General features: G+C 45.3%; 1 protein-coding gene across 3 annotated transcripts in view; it reads right to left on the bottom strand.

Annotated features, from left to right (window-relative positions):
* UBXN11 (UBX domain protein 11) overlaps positions 1-19,006 on the bottom strand; it is a 30,507-nt gene that overhangs the window by 2,431 nt on the left and 9,070 nt on the right. For 2 of the 3 annotated variants that reach the window (XM_081016375.1, XM_081016376.1), the window contains exons 5-14: positions 15,487-15,587; positions 13,880-13,934; positions 13,397-13,476; positions 12,818-12,932; positions 11,749-11,960; positions 6,653-6,730; positions 3,429-3,552; positions 2,032-2,135; positions 1,301-1,368; positions 522-668 (exon numbers count right to left, since the gene is read on the bottom strand). In XM_081016375.1, coding sequence (XP_080872501.1) covers positions 522-668; positions 1,301-1,368; positions 2,032-2,135; positions 3,429-3,552; positions 6,653-6,730; positions 11,749-11,960; positions 12,818-12,932; positions 13,397-13,476; positions 13,880-13,934; positions 15,487-15,587 — 1,084 coding nt within the window. The remainder of the gene's footprint in view (positions 1-521; positions 669-1,300; positions 1,369-2,031; positions 2,136-3,428; positions 3,553-6,652; positions 6,731-11,748; positions 11,961-12,817; positions 12,933-13,396; positions 13,477-13,879; positions 13,935-15,486; positions 15,588-19,006) is intronic. The other variant, XM_081016377.1, reaches the window with a different exon arrangement.

Genomic DNA, 19,006 nt, shown 5'->3' with positions numbered 1-19,006 from the left:
ACATGTGATATCACAGGCACTTGTATTTATTTTCTGTACAAACTCCACTATGGAGTTGTGGCAGAAACCAGACAACTCAGCAGAGGTCAAAACCAGAAGGAAATAAGGACAGATAGTGAGGAGTAAGATACACAATGGTGAAAAATTAACTGGAAGGTGAGTCAGGAACCTAGATGCCTGTATGATGTGATAGATCAACTCCCCCAAAGCCATGGGATCTTTCCTACCTTGTCCCTCCCCAATAACCTGAAAGTCAGTCATAACCCCGAAAGTGTTTATTATTTGCCCTTCGCCCCCAAACATTTACTCCCCATGTTGCATTGCAGAAGCCTGCTCCTCCCAGATTCTAGGTGGGAGATCAATCTGAATAAATTGGCAACATTAAGCAAAAACACACACTTTCCCCCTATTTGTTTATAGTGAGCACAGACTTTAGTTGCTGATGTTAGTTGCAGAATCAGGAGTTTAAGGTTCAGAACCTTCTACAAAAGATTATCTGCTAGAATGATCCCTGTTACTACCTGCTCTGGGCAAGATGCTGGCGCAGGTCTCCGATGGTCTCGGTGAATGGCATCTTGATGATATAGGTCTTCTCCCCATTCTCTGACTTTATCCGAAGAGTTGCAACATTGGGGTTGGAGGTCTTCTTTTTTTCATTCCCTTCCAACCTGAAGATCAGAAAAGCTGGTTAGAGAAGGGACAATGCTTTCTTTGAAGAGGGTGGGGAAACCTTTCCAGGTTGACGAGCCCCATCTGCCCCTCATTTCCCTCAACAGCACATGCAGAAACTTGTTCGACCCATATGGGGTATTAAGGAAGGAGCAGTATCTCTGGTGGGGGACAGTTTGTGCAGCAGTTTGACTGCTTTTGGTGTACTCAGTTCTCACCTGTGGCCCCTAGAAGCTGACAGTGGCCACACCCCAGGAAATGGCTTCAACTGGCCAGCTAAACCAGGTGAAGGTAGCTGATGGGTCTTAAACCCTCAATGAATCAGGTGAATAAGGGACTTGTCTGTCCCCTGTCAAAGGTGAATTATGAGAACCCAAATCACATACTTCTCAATGCAGCTCTGAATAAAGGGCATCAGTGTGAAAGAAAGTGCTATAGTGGTCCTCCAGATGCTGCTGGACTCCACTCACATCAGCCCCAACCAGCGTGGCCAGTTGTCACGGAGGATGGGAGTTGTAGTCTAGCAACATCTGAAGCACCGCAGGTTCCCCCTCCTGCACTACAGCTTGAGGAGACTGCATGATGCCACAGCCATTAATGTGAAGAGGGGAAATTGCCTTTTCTTTTTTACCTCTTCTTCATTGCTGCAATACTAGGGGTCTCCACCACAATCACTTCGTGGCTTTTTCCACCTGAGCCCTGGAACCAAAGAAGGAAATCTGTGTCAAAATCTGACTGTCCTGAGAAATGTAAACAGAATCAGCTGCCCTGCTCATCTCAGCACATCCAAACAGAGTGATGAAGCAAAGCTGTCTTTTGTTGTACTGTTTAGAATTGAAGGGTTTGGTCCTGGGTCCTTGGCTATTAATTAAAACTTCCAAACTCAGCTCAGACTCCAAGCTCAGAGTCTGGGGAAGCTGCCCATGGGCTGAAACCACTACACCACACTAGCTTGATGGCACTATTTGAATGCCAATAATATATAGCCTTTGGGGAAGTGAGAAGATGACCATATGAACCCCAATTTCCTGTCCTTCTGATACTTAGGATTAGATATGTGCTTTCCCCAAAATGAAGACAGAAGGGGAAAGATTATCATTGTGTATCATTTGTGTTGGGCTTTAGGTGGACAAGGAAGGAGACCCTAAAAGGGCAGGTATTCCACATGTGCATCCTATATTCTTTTGGCACATCCTGGTCACGAAATTAAATTCTGGTAGGGAGAAGGATTCTAGGTAGGGATATGGTACCTAAGCCCATGCTGCTGCAAAGTATTGGCTATTAGCAGAAGTGCTGACCAGAAGAAGGAACCCCAGAATCAAACCCCATTACATGCAGGCTGGAGAAGGAGTTCCATCCTACCTGGAGGGTTTTTTTAATTTCTCCTCGGATATCGATCACTTGCCCATCTTGAATCCGTGACTTTGGAAGCTTATTCAAAAACTGTTCCATGGTGAGCTTAGGACCTGCCATAACAGAGGATTGTGGGAGTAAATGCTTTAGTACAGGGGTGCCCAAACTTTTTTCAAAGAGGGTCAGATTTGATGAAGTGGACGTGTGTTTTTTTTAGGGTTGAGGTTGTGGAGCTTTTTTTTTTGGGATATTACCCCAAGAAAGAAACTGCCATGGGGGCTGGATTGAACCATTCAGGGGGCTGGATTAGGCCCTGAAAATGGACTTTGGACATGCCTGCTTTAGTAGATAGGCAAAGAAAGAGCCCTAGGCATAACACTGGAACTTTGCACTAAGATCGTGTCATCCAGTGGCTGCAGAAGTGAGAGACAATTACTCTCTCTAAAAGCCACTAAAAGAAAGAGCTCCAAGCCATTTGCCCTGAGACCGACCGACAACTGACCAAAGCACAGCCCATCTCTGCCACCAGCCAAAGTGCTACTTCTAATCAGGTAAGAAAGCCAGCAAGGGGAGATCAGTCTGGTTTACAGTCCATATAAATGCCTGTTTCACAGCTCATCCCTCCTTTCTGGCATTGGCAGACAGGCTCTTCTTCCTCTGTCTTTGTCCTCTATTCCGCTCTCCTTTCTTTGTCATTTTCATTTGGGAGCCTGAGGGTTGGGCCTGCGTCTTGTTTTGTTTTACTTACAGTGCCTGCCATCAGCTCTGAATTGTACCTTTTACTGATGTAAGCCACTTTGGAAACCACTCTTTGTCCCGCCCCCCCAGTGCAGCATGTTACACTATTGTCGTTGTTAGTAGTAGTATATACATTGTTTTTTTCATTCATTCATTTTTAGTAATTGACTTCTTTCCAAAAAGCCTTCTGAAGCGCTTCTTGTCAAGATGTTTGACTGGTGGGGGAAAACAAAAGGTCCTTTCCAGCACAAGCAGCATATAACACAAAATGTCATTCAACACAATGCAATGTCAAAAGTTTTGTCATACAAGAAATGGAGCCATAATTAACTGAGTGGTTGTAAGTAAATAAGGAGATGAGTTGAGGACCAGAATTTTAAAACACTGAACGACACACACACACACACACACACACACACACACACGAAGAGAGAGATTAAAGGAAACCAAACAAATAAGAACAAGAACATAGGAGACTGCCTTATAGTGAGCCAGACCACTGGTCCATCAGTAAAGTCTATTCTGGCAGCAGCTATGCAGCAGAGAGGGAACCGTTCCCAGCTCTACCTAGAGAAGCTGGGGATTGAACCTGAGACCTTCTGCATGCCAGGCAAATACTGCTGCTGAGTTAGGGTCCTTCATACACTCACCATTAACCACCATCTCACCTGGTATCTCATTTGTCTCCTTTAATCCGCTTGGTCTGGCAAGGCCAATGACATGGCCCTGGCCTGGAAAACTTTTGTGCTGCAGCTTCCTCTCCTGAAATACGGTGTCTCTCTTGTCGGTGACCTGTAGAAGAGACCCGTATTGCTATTCAATGCCCTACCTAACCCCAAACTCCAGAGTTCAGTGTTAGGCAAGGAAGTGTTAGTAAATGTTGGCAGCAGTGACAAATGGAGGATGGAAGAGAAGTCATCATTTCCTTGTGCAGAAACTGCAAAACAAATGATCAGTCAGCAGGGATGCCTCAGCCTGATCAGCAGGACAGTTGCCACAGTGGCACTGCCTATCAAGCTGGTAATGCTTGATCAAAACTCAATAAACCACACTTGGAGAGAGGTGGGTCAAAAAAGGTTCACTCAAAGCAAAACATTCAGGGTTGTATTCAAATCTAGTCCTACTCATGAGTAGACTGGGATGGCTAAGTACTGTCCAGTAATTTCAAGAGACTACTCTGAGTAAAACTTAGGTTGGATACAACCCTCGGCTGGGAGCCACCACAAGCAAGGCCTTTTCTGCAGCCATCATAAACCAATGTGTTTGTGTGAGGAGTCTCAATGATCCAAGATGTGCCACTGCCTCTACCAGACCAGCTGCTGTATAAAAGAAAAGAGGGTCCTACCCCTTGTTCTTTCCTTCTATCAGAAAAGCTACATGAATCTAATCCAAGAGCCACCACTTAAAATCCAGAAGCAAACTCAGGGCCAGTTTATGCAATCCACAAAATCAAGTGGCAGCTCATTTCCAGACTGCTGAATCTGGGCTATGGGAAGAAGTGGGTTGCATATTTGAAACATTATCCTAGAAAAAGAAAGAAACACACACATATAGAAAAAAACACTCTGCATGTGCTCTGAAAACAAGCATGGTGGGAGAAAGGCTTCTGGTTATCCTGCTACATAATGCATTACTTTCCTTTGTGCTGTGAATTTTCTCCCATGACACGCGGACAATCCCTCTGGCAACACAGCATAGTACCGAACAAAAATACATCACTACTTGATTCTATAACTATCTCTCAGAAACTAGAAGGTGAGAGCAAATGGGAAACCAGAAAGGTATATGAAGCAAAAGAGGCCCAGCTGTCACATGTTCTGGATCTCTAACTGTATGATCCTCTAGAGAGGATCCTCTGCCCCAGCTAACTTTTGGACCCTGCGGCTTGTGCACTCTTCCCTGCTTGAGTCTAAGTGACTGTTCAGTTCTGGCGCTCCCCACACTTCACCTGCAAAAGGAAAGGGAGCAGGTGCTTCCCCTCTGCTGTCTCACAGGGGCTTTTTTCAGAAACCCCAGACCACATTTCCTTGTTCTTGTTCTTTTCTCTTTTATGTAAAACATTTTCCACTCATCTATGAATAATGAGAACAAAGAAACACAGTTTCCTCCACCTATTTACGAAACAGAAGGGCACAGCAATTCCATGGAAGGTGGTAGGGGTGGGAGAAGAGACTATGGCACCACTTTATTAACACCCCTGGGCTAGCACTGGCCTGGTCAAAGGATGGGTGGCAGTCCCCCTCTCTCTGTTTACTTTTTCTCTCCCCCCCCCCCCATTCCTGCTGCAACCGGTTTCAATGGAAAAGAAAGAACTACACCAGCTTCAAGAGTGTGGTATTACTTCCTAATCAAGGGCATGTTCAGGGAACAAAAGGCCTTGTATCCTGTGAATCTAGGGCCTCCCACAATCTGCCTCCAACACACACCCTTTCCTCAGTTGCATCAGAACATTAATAGAGTGGGACGCAGGTGGCGCTGTGGTCTAAACCACTGAGCCTCTTGGGCTTGCCAATCAGAAGGTGGGCGGTTTGAATCCCCACAGATGGGGGTGAGCTCCCATTGCTCTGTCCCAGCTCCTGCCAACCTAGCAGTTTGAAAGCACACCAGTGCAAGTAGATAAATAGGTACCGCTGCGGCAGGAAGGTAAACAGCGTTTCTGTGAACTCTGGTTTCCGTCCTGGTGTCCCGTTTTGCCAGAAGCAGTTTAGTCCTGCTGGCCACATGACCCAGAAAGCTGTCTGTAGACAAACACCGGCTCTTTCAGCCTGAAAGCAAGATGAGCGCTGCAACCCCATAGTCACCTTTGACTGGACTTAATCGTCCAGGGATCCTTTACCTTTTACCTAGTGTGGTTTCCATGGCTCCCCCAAGAAGGTCTCCAATGGCAGACCTTCTCTACTCGCAGGCCTCCCTCTCTGTAGTCAGAGAGGGAGGTCCACAACATCCAATGACTCTTCAGGGAGCTAAGTATGGCCCCCTAATCAGTTAGGTTTTACCACAAGCGATATATTTAATCCTCTTCTAATCAATTCTCAATAGATGAAGCAGCAACTTTCCAGTCACATGCTTTTTCAAACTTGGCTGTTTATAGCAAGTTAATCTCTTATTCTTTACTTGCCTTGTATTATATTGGGCATAATCTAAAAGAAGAATTTCTGCACAACAGGAGATCATTTATTATGACAGTTTCAACTTTCCATAAAGCAAACACAACTTGGGGACAAGCCTACCAAATATGATAGCCACTTTCAGGAATTGTCATTTTGCAGAAGATAACATATTTCTTAATTTGTGGTAACTTGTACCTGCATGCTTTTCATCATCCCTGACCATTGATCATGCTTGCTGGGGCTGATGGGAGCTGGAGTCCAATAACATCTGGGGATCCACAGGTTCCCCACCTCTTGTCTAACATTTTCTGGCTTTTTGGTCTGCCCTTTTCTCAGAGATCATGTCCTATTATTCTTCCCATTTGCCTGAGAGCTCTCTTCTCCCACTCCTCTTCCTTTCTTGGGTCTCAAAATGAAACAAAGATCCATTTTCTCCAGAGAATGTTCATCCACACAGTCAGTGATAATCTATTACTGCACACAGAACAACCAATGATGATTGCAGAAAATATTTTTTTTTAAAGGAGGGAATCTCCATTTTTAAGAACTGATAAGTGTTCCAGTTTTTTTAGCAAAAAGCACTTAGTTCCTCATATATAGAACAATCGGTTCCTGAAAGAGGAAAAAACATTATAACTGCTTAGAGTAAAAAGAGGTTCTCAGTTCTGCTTAAACAATGGAGCTGCTCTAACTTCAGACCACATTTTTGATAAGCAAATGAAACTTCTGCAAACGAAGAACTCAATAAACAGGAAGCTGTAGGAGAGGAGGGGGTGGCATACCTGAAATGGGATACCATCTGGGTAACGCTTCTGCAGCTCAGAAGGGAAGTAACCGTCCATGATATCTCGTAGGAGTTGCTGAAACCACAAGCAGGGCCCACATGTCAGATTTTTCTCTATACTGAGGGTGGTAGTACCCCTGAACATTTTTTGGCTCTGGGGACCAGTTTAAGACACTATCACGAGAACCACAAAATACAAATTTCACAGATGAACAATTGGTGATGCTCAGAACACTGAAACAACTAAAAAAACCTACAGCCCCCTCAGAATTAAAATGAATAAAGAGAAAAATGGAAAAAGAACCAACCAAACAGCCAGAAAAGAACATGCCAAAAAAGCTTGAAATAAAATAAAATAAAATTTTGAAGTAAAAATAAACACTGGGAGGAACAGAGGCTTTGGCAGGTGCTAAGGGAGGAGGAGGGCAGGGTTAAGGGTGCAATAGCACCCGCAGGAACCACAGGAGAGGCCCCCAGGGCTGTCTGGTGACTGAACAACCACAATAAGCAGTCCAGATAAAGGAATACCTCTCATTTATTTCAATTTACAGAATACTCTCTTACCAGAGCTAGAGGTGAAACAAAAAATGCACATAAAAAAAATGTCAATGTGCCAACAACCTCCATTTCACCAATCCAATTCTGACTGCAAAATATTCAATATGAAAGAGAAATTGTAGCTCAAATTCAAAACAGTTCAGGGAAGAGAAACCCACAATAAGGAAGAAGCAGACGACAACTTTGGGAGGCAGCTCTGAGTGCCCAGTCTTGGTGAGCATGAGCCCACAGCAGCATCTGGTGGCAGCAATTCTGGCAGTGGTCTGTAGCAGGTAGCAAGAGCAGGGGACTGACAGGCAGATCAGAGCCACAGCCTTCAGAACCTTGGACAAGTCTTAGGGGGTAGACCACTTGCTCCAAGGCCTGCTGGTGCTAACTGAGCTATAGCTCCTGGTCCTGAGTATAGGCACAAACCAGGTCCCACCAGCCCTTTGCTCTGGATGCCTCCTTGATTTCATTCTCCACCTCAAGATGACCCAGCACATTTTGGTCAAGAGGTTGATAGGCTTTAAAGAGACAGTCCTCTGCTTGGAGCCTGACACTCTGTTACCTCTGCCTGTTGTGGTGAGCAGGCCTGGAGGCACATTTGAGACTAGGTTGCTGGTGTCTGGCTTTGGAGCTGCAGCCACTGGGAGTCAGTGGCTCAAACATTTCAGATTTGGGCACGCCTGGCTTAGAAGGGCCTTGATGGCAGATTACGTCAGGGCCCCAATCAATGCTTCCTGGTTCAGCTGTCTACTCTCTCCAAGTCAGTGTTCAGGGTGCTGCTGGCAGTCTGGGTCATAACACTGTCGGGTTTCCCTTCCTCCTCCTTGGGGTACAACCACAAAGCTGAGCATATTTCCCTATCCTCACACCATCAACTGGGGTTGGTTAATGCTGAGAATAATGATACCAGGATACAGCAAAGGTTATGGGGTGGTGGTCAGAGGGAACTCAATACAGGGCTGCCATTTGGGGAGGCGGGCAGCCTTCTATTTCATATTGTGTGTACCCATCCTTAGATCTGGAGGTATCTCCAGACAGCTTTCCTTTCTAGCAGGTGTCAAACACAAGATCTGAATCTCACTGCATGTCCTTGCCAGATATCTAATATCGCTGAATATTGATATCAAATATTCAGAGAACAGCTAGGAAAGATTTTACCTCATAATGCTCAGAAAATAATTTTGAAGATAATTTTGAAGAGCAAATTAGTTTTCGGTTTACTCAGCTCATCTTCCTTATTTCATTTATCACCACCACCACCACCACAAAGGTTAATTGTTGTTATCCCCATGTTTACAGATGCAGCATGGAAGCCACTGAGATCTGCCCAAGACCATACAATGAGCCTATTATGAAAAGTCAGATTTGAAGCCAGGCCCGCATCCAGCACTCTGCTTACAGACCTCCCTGGCTTCCACATAGCTCACCTATACCATTCAGATCTTTGTAAAGTGAAAACACTTGCAGATAGACCAAGCTAGGTACTAGGGTATGATCTGAAGGCACATGGCCCAGTTACCTTGTGGAAGGTAAGCAGTCTGGCCTGGTCAGGTTGCAGATGAGACACTGCTTGGGTACCCTACATGTGGATCTATGACTCAGTCCTACACAGTGCAAGTCTGAAGGTTGTGTAAACTGGAGTACAGCCTGAAGTCTCTTAAAAATAAGTACACTCTCCCAAAAGAGGGTGTGAGAGTTTAGTCACTAGACCCCATGTCTTCCCTTCACAGGGACTGAGACTTAAGCTTAAAGTTTCTCTTCAACCATAAGAACTATCAACTTTTTTGTTTTTGAAGGAAAATCAAGCTTTGTTCAGGCATCTGCTAGGAAAGAACCTGCACCTTTTTCACCACAGGTTTCTCCTGGTAAAAAATTGTAGAGACTGGGCAGTTACAAAACCGAGTGCTCAAAAATACACAGTACTGCTTTTTAAAAATGTCCAGCCAATAGTTGACTCATTCACTGGGAGGAAAGCCTGGCAACCTGCTTGCTGCTGCAAACCATCTCTGCGGGGGCTGAAGAAGGACGTTCAAAACTGAAGGATTTACATGTGGTGAAGAGTCCAGCAGCTTGCTCATTATGCGTAGGGAGCTGCAATGGCTGCAAACAGAAAGGTCCCATGTGTGAGTTATATAGGACAACTTTCAGACAGTTGCAGAGGCAGCAGGTGGGACTTTGTGCTTGAGGACGGAAGCTGGAATGGTTTCAAAGTCAGAAGCAGAACAGCCCTGTGCTCATTCTTGCTTTCCGTTACTTCCTCCTTAACTTGTAACTCATTTCTAGAATGATGGCCACAGTAAGCATGATGGGAGCACTTCCTTCAGGTTGAAACTGTGCCAATCGCATACACAGAGAGGGATGGGGGATACAATTTTCAAGTAAAAAACCCAGAGAAAGGGGTTGTGGCAAGCGCAGACCGCAGGCAGGAGAGGGTACTGCACTCACCCCCCCCCATTTCCCTTTTACTCACCCAACCCATCTTTCTATGTGATTTGTGAATATATTCAAACAGCACATAGAAATGCTGCTAACGTGGGCCTGAAGAGCCTTGGTAGCTTTCTTTCAAGGAGGCACATATTGTGTTTCTGAAGGAGTGCCTTAGATCAGGGCAGGATGACTCCTGGATTCTGTAGTCTTTTCTTTTTTAAAAAACGAGATGCCTCGTGGTTCAATGGCACATTTTAAATTTATAAAGCAAGAGTGCATGCTCCAGATCTGTGTTCAGTGACCCTGACTATGCACTCCCACTTAAGAACATAAGATACTGTTCAAGATCCAGCCAAAGTCCATCTAGCCCAACATTATTTGCAAGAATCTCAGCATCCAGCTGGTACTAAGTGACCCACTGGAAGTGGGCCAACGGGCCACAGTATACTTCCTGCCCACTCCAGCCTAATAGCACAATTCCCTTGGGAGGGACTGAATTATCATCTCTTGTCTCTTCATGGACAGATGCTAAATAGTTCCTCTTATTTCAAGATCACTATGAAATACTCATCCTGGCAGTCCTTTCCTCTGCCCTCTGCAGTGGAAAGGGAATTGGGCTTTGCTGCAGCTCTGAATCTTTATTTGCTTCCTTCACCATGTCCCTACCCTGCAAGGTTCAATACCTTCATTCTCTTTCATCTCTTCCCTGCTATACTTTTCCTGCCCCGGCCCCTAATTCTTCATGATTTACTGGTCAGTTCCAGGGGTGGAGAACCTTTTCAGCTTGACAGCCGCATTCCCTTCTGGGCAATCTTCTGAGGGCCACATGTCAGTGCTGGGTGGGGCCAGAGGCAAAAGTAGGCGGGGCATGCAATGTAAATTTCATCATTTGTACAGGAGACCAATTTCAACACACACTCCCAAAGCCCTCTCTATTCTCCATCCAGGCATTGGAGTTCATGCACACATTCCAGCACAGCAAAAACACTTGGGGGGGGGGTGAAGAAGGGCCAGTGAGCAGTGTGGCCTAGGGACAGAGTGTGTGGTCTGGGAGAGTTCTGACAGCCAGATAGGGAAGCCTGGAAGACAGCATTTGGCCCTTGGGCCTGAGATTGCCTATCCCATGTTTACCCAGATTATGGTTTTGTAGAAGTCACTGATTCTGGTTTGTTAGGATTTAGGTGATCAGATTCCCCATTTAGCCAATAAGCTGGAGCCTGAGAGAAAGCAAACTTTAGTAGCCTACCACTGTACCATCCACCTGAGCTCCTGAAAACTGTGGTGCATACAGATGTATGTGCAAGCATAAGGCAGCATATATTTTTTTCTACTGCAAGAAGAGCTTGACTGTCATCATCCCCACCTCACACCAGAGGCGAATTTAGGGGAGCACAACAAGTTTGCCCACATTGGGCGCCAAGCCGAGACGGCACCACAGGGGGTGCTGCAACAATGGTAAATAATGGATGGCAAGAGGCAGGAGGTGCCAAATTTTGGCATTGCACAGGGTGAAATGTTAAAGTCCAAAGTCCGTCACATTACATAGGTATTGCATCTGAATCCAGTTATGGTTATTCTCGTTTCCCCCTCACCCCTGCCTCAGGCAGGCTTTCGTTTTTTAAAAAGGTCAAGAACCTCGCAAATGCATCAATTTGGTCTATGCTTGTGCCAAATTATTACTATTATTACAAGTCAATCATTTTTAGACAAGAAAAATTGCTGCAGAGAGTGGGAGATGTGCTTTCATGATGTCGGCCAATCAGCACTATGCACAGCCAGCTTCTGCTAGAAACTAGCAGAACCAGTCAAAGCTCTGAGCACTAGCCTTCAGAGAAGATTGCACCCGTCCAAAGTGAATGAGTGCAATTCCACTGAACCTTGACCACCCTAATTATGCATAACTGTATATAATCTTGTTGTCTTATCAGGCTTCTTACAAGAAATTGGAAGGAGTCATAAATGCTATAACTTATTTCTGGGCAGAAAGTGGGGATTTTGTGCTATCAGGAAAGGCACACAAGAATGTCTGCTTTGTCATCATGTAGCCATTACTATGGGTACACCTGCCTGCCAGCCAGCCAGCCAGTCGGTGATTAAATTTCTTTAAGTATTGATTCATACCTGCGTGGAAGGTTCTTCATATGACCGGAAAGGCCCTTTGAACATGACAATCCCATTTTGATAGAAGGTGAGGGGGATTGAGTCCAGCTGCTTCAGCCTAGCACCCCCTGCCGTGTGCTCGATTTGGGACATGCCTTCCCCAGCCAAAGCATTTAAATCTTTCAGGTTTGCAAAAATTAAATCAAAATTGGTTTCTGAAACGATGGATTCACCTATGACAAAAGGAGGAGAAATGACTAAGGGGAAGAGAAACTCTCAACACTGCATTTTAACTGCAAAATCTTTTCCAGCATCAAGAAAAGCAGTTTCCATGACAAAGTAATGGAGGAATATTGTCAATAGGACAATATTTCTACAATTAGAGTTGGATTACATAGGGTGGTATCCAATGCACTTGCTCTGTTAGTGCAAGGACTTAGGCTTGTTCAACTGAACTTTCCACCCTCTCCTCCTCCTGGACATGCCCTGTGCCCTTCCCAAATCTGCTCTGGAGGGTTGGGGAAACCCCCAAGAACAAATTTGGGGAATACAAACAGAAAGGAGAGGGAGTAGTTCTGTTGCACAAGCATAAATCCTTGTGCTAAAGTAACAAGTCATACACTGTGTACAACCCATAGGGACAAATATGGATTTTGTGCTCTTGGTGTGGAGTAGTTGCAAAGCAGGGTACATGATACCTCAAGGTTCAGGATAGTTATTAGGAGTTTTTCTCCATTTATACCCTGCTTTTCAAGGCAAAAGCTTTCAGAAACTGGCTTATGGTACGACTAAAACAGTTTAATTAAAATTAATAAATTGGAAACTTTTTTTCCAAAACCACTTGTGCCTGACAAGTTTGCATTATTTGCTATGAGAATCTTGGTAATGCTGATTTGTAAGGTTATTAAATGAATGACAATGGGGATAATTTATGATGTATACAATGCCATCAATGTACATAGCATATTATTGAGTTCTGTAAACGAAAAGACTGGTCTCTACGCCAAGGAGCTTACAGTCTAAATGGAAGTAAAGTATGCTCTGTTGTCTTAAGGTATCTAAAACAGGGCAGTCTTTTGTCCCGGCAAACCTGGTTTCCAGTAATGCTTTGACAGCTCACTCCTTTCATCACTTTGTGCCTGCACTTCTCCCAAAGAGTCTGTCCCTTCTCCAACCCAGATCAATCCATAGTCATTCAGAAACAGCTGCATAGGGGGAAATGGGGACAATTTAGACACGAAGGAGGACAGCCTAACCAATGGTGAGAATAGAAAAATAGCGAAGGAAAAATAAAATTGCTACTTTCCCAAAATGAACTTTTATTTAAGGCTGCAACCCAATTAAATCAATTTTAAATAAGGATGATGTGAAAGTTCCTCAGAGCCCAACTCGTATTCAAACCCAGGGGATTTGGAAGACCTGAGGCCAACCAGAACTTAGAGATCTTGCTTCCCCTGCTTCTCATTGTCTTAAGACAAGGAGTAAAAAAAAAAGGCAAAAGAGAGATTCCCCCCCCTCCCATTTCTGTCTGGTACCAAGGACTCTGAGAGGTTAGTTTGTTCAAAGGCTCTTGTTCACGTCCAACCCAGTAGCCACCCATAGAATGAATAGAAATTAAGCTCAGATTCATAGAGAAATAATAATAATCTCTCTCTCCCATTAATCTTACCTCCATTTCCCAGACCTGATGCTGCAACTTAAGGCATATCACTTCCAGTTCCTCTGCTCTGCTCACCCAAGAAGATTCAGCTTGTGGAGAAAAAAACACCCGAAGATATGTAGGGGTTCCTCATTTTGATTAATATTAAACTGCACAAAGAGCAGCAATAGTCCAAGTCTCTGTTATAAATTAATGTTCTGACTCAGAATGGAAGAGAAGGTTAGTGTTTTACCTTCGAACACACTTCCTTCCAATGGGCAATTCCATATGGTGACCTGGCCAGTTCTGGACTTACTGGTGCCTTAGAGCTTAAAACATGACCTGCATTATGGTGAGGCCTCGAAAGCTGCTCTCTCCACATGCTCATACACACCCTGCTGTGGCCTGGAGGCTGGACTTCAGCTACACATCCCTCAAGTCTAGCAAAACCTGGCACCTGCCTCTAGTTGAAGTGAAAAAGAAGAAGCATTGAGACATGTGCCACAATGTTACCTTTTCCTTTCTTAAGGATTTTTATCTGCTCCTCAAGCTCCTCAATCTTCTTATCCTGCAGATCCAAATATAAAAGGCAAAATTTAATACCAGTCACTATTAATTCCATGTCATATATGAACTGCTTCCTATGAAGCATCTCAAAGCAAATTCACAACAGAATAAAAACATATACAAAATAATTGCATCAATACAAGCAGAACAATTGCATATATAGGAAACCAAATTCAAGACCAATACAGATGTTGACTGGGATAAGATTCCACTCTGGAAGCTTGCTCAAAGAGGAAAGTCTTCAACAGGCGCTAAAAATACATTAGAGTCAACCCGGGTCTGATATGTAGGAGTATGGGGTTCCAAAGAGTAGGTGCTGCCACAATAAAGGCAAGATTCCTTCATGTTATGAAGCAGGCCTTCAGATATGATGGTATCTGCAGGGTGCCCCCTTCTGTGTTGCAGAGTGATCTCCCTAGTAGTTTAACCATCAATCCCTCTTCCCAGGAACTCTGGAATTGTAGCTCTGCAAGGGGAATAACAACTCTCAGCACCCTTAACAAATTATATTTTCTAGGATTCTCTGGTGGGGGGAAGCCAAGACTCTTTAAAGTCCCATTAGGGGAAAAGGCAAGGTATGAATGAATGAATGAATGAATGAATAAATAAATAAATAAATAAATAAATAAAATAGTGCTATGACTCAACACACATGATCAGAAACAGACTGATCTGTCCATCTTTCCTCCCGCTGTGAGTTTACTGATAGTGGCTAGGAGTGAATGAGCCTTCTCCATCGTGGCTCTCTGGCTGTGGAATGTCCTCCTCAGGTAAGCTGTACTCTTTGGAGTAATTCTAACTCTCTCCTCTGTAAGCAGAACAGTTGGAGCCACTGCCATACCTGAAGCCCCTCCACTCATGCTGTCCTGGGTGGGAGATGGAGGGCAGCTTCATCCTCCTCCCCTGCCCTGCAACAGCTCCAGGATGGTGTACCAGAGGGGTCTAAATTGGGAACATTGCTGGTAGCTGGATCAGCAAAGATTCTTGACCGCCAGCAAGGATACTGCCTGCAACAGCCAGTGCCTGTCTGCATTTTCAGCAGTGCAGCAACGACAAAAGCAGAAGATTGTAGGTTTGGATTGCTCTGCTAATTTTCTTTTCTTTACACTAGGCAAGGGCATTACATTTTTTAAGGCTTTTAAAATTACGCTATGTTTCTTTCAATATTGTTTTTCTCTATTCTTCTGATCTTTTTTTATAAAATGTATAGTTTTGTCCTTATCTGGTGTGTTTTTACTTGAGGCATTGCATTCTTATTCCCATATGGCTTTTTAAAAAGTTGCTGTTTTAGCCACTCACAGTGCACTCTGTTATAAGGCAGCCTATACATAGCATAAATGATTGTAATTTTATCATTTATTTATTTTTTTGCATACCATGTTGTGAGACACCCACCCACCCAGATTGATTTATGCAATTTAGAAAAAATAATTAAATAATAAACACTTGAATAAAAAAAAAATCTAATAAATAAAATCTTAGCATGATTCTGAGATCAACAGTTTGAACTGTTGCCACCCTAACGCAGTTCCTTTGAAGCCTGGCATTTTCACCTTGTGGTATATTGCCCGTGCTTGGCTCTTGATGCTCTGTTCCAAGGAAGCAATCTTCTGCATCATGGAGGCCATCAGCTCCATATCGTTGGGAGCAGACCCTAAAGGCACAAAGTCAACAGATCGTGAGAACAATTTGGTGTCAAATGTTCTATCGAGATGCCAACCCCACAATGGCATGTTGTGCTCCTTGGAAATGGAGCACAGGGCCAGAATGCTTGGTATGTTGTCTGTGTCGGCTCTCTGCCCAAATCCTTGGCGGAAACAACAGAGGACTAGTATCTGGGTCACCAATGGGGGAAGACTGCGGAGGTGCAGCTATGTTGGATCCCAGACATAGGCTGACATTTTAGTGGTAGGTGGTAAACTCTATTTTTCACAGATTCTCTGCACAAACTCACACATCTGTACATGAACTCTCTCCCTAAGATGGGAATATGGCTATTGCCAATCACCCTAGATTTTCTATGTTGTACTCAGAAGGATCAAAACATACAGGAAGCCAGGGAACAATGTTCCTCACCATGGCATAAATTTAGTCTTTCACTCCTCCCTTCCTCCTTCTAGTTACCCCAAAAGAGCGAAAAAGGAAAGAGAAGAAGGAATGGATACAACTGGAGCTAGATGCGACTCACATATACAGTGTTACCTCGGGTTAAGTACTTAATTCGTTCCGGAGGTCCGTTCTTAACCTGAAACTGTTCTTAACCTGAAGCACCATTTTAGCTAATGGGGCCTCCTGCTGCTGCCGCGCCGCCGGAGCACGATTTCTGTTCTCATCCTGGAGCAAAGTTCTTAACCCGAGGTACTATTTCTGGGTTAGCGGAGTCTGTAACCTGAAGTGTATGTAACCTGAAGCGTATGTAACCTGAGGTACCACTGTACTTGCGTTAATTCACAAAGCCTCAAGCAACTTGGGTCCAAAGTACCATGAGGACCATCCGATAACTTAGACTGCCCCTTGAGCACTGAGGTCCTCTGACTGAGCACTTCTGGTGGTTCCCCTGTGATTCAGTTGGCCATCACTAGGGGCCAAGCATTTAATGTGGCAGGCCCTCCCCTGTGGAACTCCCTGCCAGTAGAGCTTCGGCAGGAGCCATCTCTGCCTTCCCCGAGATGTCTTCTGAAAAACCACTGCTTAGACAAGCCTTCACAATATGAATTTCTTTTTGGACCAGCCAATATTCACTGGTGTTCTATTGATGCTTTTAATTACAGTGGTACCTCAGGTTACATACGCTTCAGGTTACAGACTCCGCTAACCCAGAAATAGTACCTTGGGTTAAGTACTTTGCTTCAGGATGAGAACAGAAATCGTGCTCTGGTGGTGCGGCAGCAGCAGGAGGCCCCATTAGCTAAAGTGGTGCTTCAGGTTAAAGTTCTTAACACGAGGAACTATTTCTGGGTTAGCAGAGTCTGTAACTTGAAGCGTATGTAACCTGAAGCATATGTAACCCGAGGTACCACTGTATGCCTTGATTCTTAAGGAATGAAGAGAAAGCACAGAATGTACAGGTATTTGACCTAGAATTCAGTTTCCTGAGAGTCTCAGCTTTTGGTTGTTGGTTTTTTTTTTAAGTTTCTAGACCTTGTGGTTGCAAAGATATAGTTGAAAGTGTAGAGGTGAGCAAGGCATGTTGAAGTGAGAGGTGGTTAAATAATAATTCTGGTGGCTGGAGATGCAGACTGTGATGGGACGATGAGCTGCTTGTGTGTAAAATCCAAGTCCCTCAGAGTTTGGTCAAGTTTGCAAACCTCTGTCTGTAACGGAGCCCCTTAAACATGGCTCCGTCAGTCGCTAGCAGATTCCGACAGTGGTTGCTTTCGGAATCGCTTCCAACATAAAAGCTCCTTAACGGAAACACGTCTTCTGGACTCTCTGCGTGACAGTTTCCGCCGAGGAGTGGGTGTCCCTACAGGAGGTCCTGAAACCTCCCCACTGTTTTCGCTGGAAGTGTCTCTGAGCCATCCCTCCAGCTCACTTTCCCTCAGCTCACCTCCTCTCCCCCTACTGGTTCCCTCTTCAGCTGCTGAGTCTCTCCCAACCTGTGTGAGCCCTTTCACCTCCCTTCCTTCCGATGGCAGTTCCCTGACATCCACCTCCCCTCCAGGGCCCCCTTCACCCCCTCCCGCCCCCTCCTCTACGGGCGGTGAGGAGGCAAAACCCCGGAATGAACTTCCTTCATCTTCCGATGTCTCGAACACTTCTCTCCACCTGTTGCGGTTCCTGGTCTCGAAGTACTCCTCCTCCTCAGAGTCCATCTCCCCTTCCCCTTCCGAGTCCGGGAATCCTTCCAACTCCTCCTCCTCATCGGTGGTCCCAAAGTATTCCCTCCGGAACCTCTCCACAGGCTGAGGTTTCCTTGGGAACCTTTGATGGAACGTTTCTATCAATACCTCGTCATTGATATCTTCTGCCATTACCCAAGTGTTTTCTGACTCCGGTTCTCCTTCCCACGCTACCAAATACTCCACCTGATCCCCCTTCCACCTGGCGTCGAGGATTTCTGCCACATGGCTGCTGCATTCCCTTTCTTCTATGACCGGTCCCCGAGTGGCCATCCCTTCTCGTCCCCCCTCATACGGTGACAGTAACGACCTGTGAAATACTGGGTGCAGTTTCATGTGGTTGGGTAACCGGAGCCTGAAAGCCACTGGGTTGACCTGTTGAATGACCTCAAAGGGACCCAATCTCCTGGGTCTTAATTTCTTACAACCTCCTTTGAACGGCAACCCTTGGGTTGACAGCCACACCCTATCTCCCACCCTTATGGTTTCACCTTCCCTTCGGTTCTTGTCTGCCTGCCTCTTGTATTCTTCCTTCGCCCTTTCTAAGTTGAGTTGGAGCTGACGATGGATTGCTTCCATTTCTTCTACAAAATGCTCGGCTGCCGGGACGCTCCATCTCTCCCCTTCTCCCCCTGGGAAACCCCTGGGATGACACCCATAATTAGCCAAGAAGGGGCTCATCCCTGTGGACACATTCTCGGCATTGTTGTAGGCAAATTCCGCCAGCGCCAACTTTTCTACCCAGTCATTCTCTCTGTCATTGACATAACACCTCAGGTATTGCTGGAGGACACCGTTTGCTCTTTCCGCCTGCCCGTTGGTTTCAGGGTGCCGGGCAGTCGAAAAGTTGACCTCCACCTGCAGTAAGCTCATGAGCTTCCTCCAGAACCTGGAAGTAAATTGTTTTCCTCGGTCTGAGACCACCCTCAATGGCACCCCGTGCAACCTAAAAATGTGTTCTACAAATAACTTCGCTGTCTCTTCCGCCGTGACTGCATGCGAGCAGGCTACAAAGTGGCACATCTTTGTTAGTAGGTCTACCACCACCATGATGGCTGTTTTCCCCTTGGACTTCGGCAGATCCGTCATAAAATCTATCGACACTGCCTCCCAAGGTCGTTCTGGGGTTGGTAAGGGTTCTAATAGCCCCGCCGGCGCCCGCCTCTCCCCTTTGGCTCGCTGGCATTGCTCGCACCCTCTTACATACTCCCGTACATCTTCCCTCACCTTA

This window comes from Podarcis pityusensis (genome assembly GCF_964106645.2).
Source record: "Podarcis pityusensis genome assembly, chromosome: 8".
NCBI lineage: Eukaryota > Metazoa > Chordata > Lepidosauria > Squamata > Lacertidae > Podarcis > Podarcis pityusensis.
This window is presented reverse-complemented; position numbering and strand designations above follow the sequence as displayed.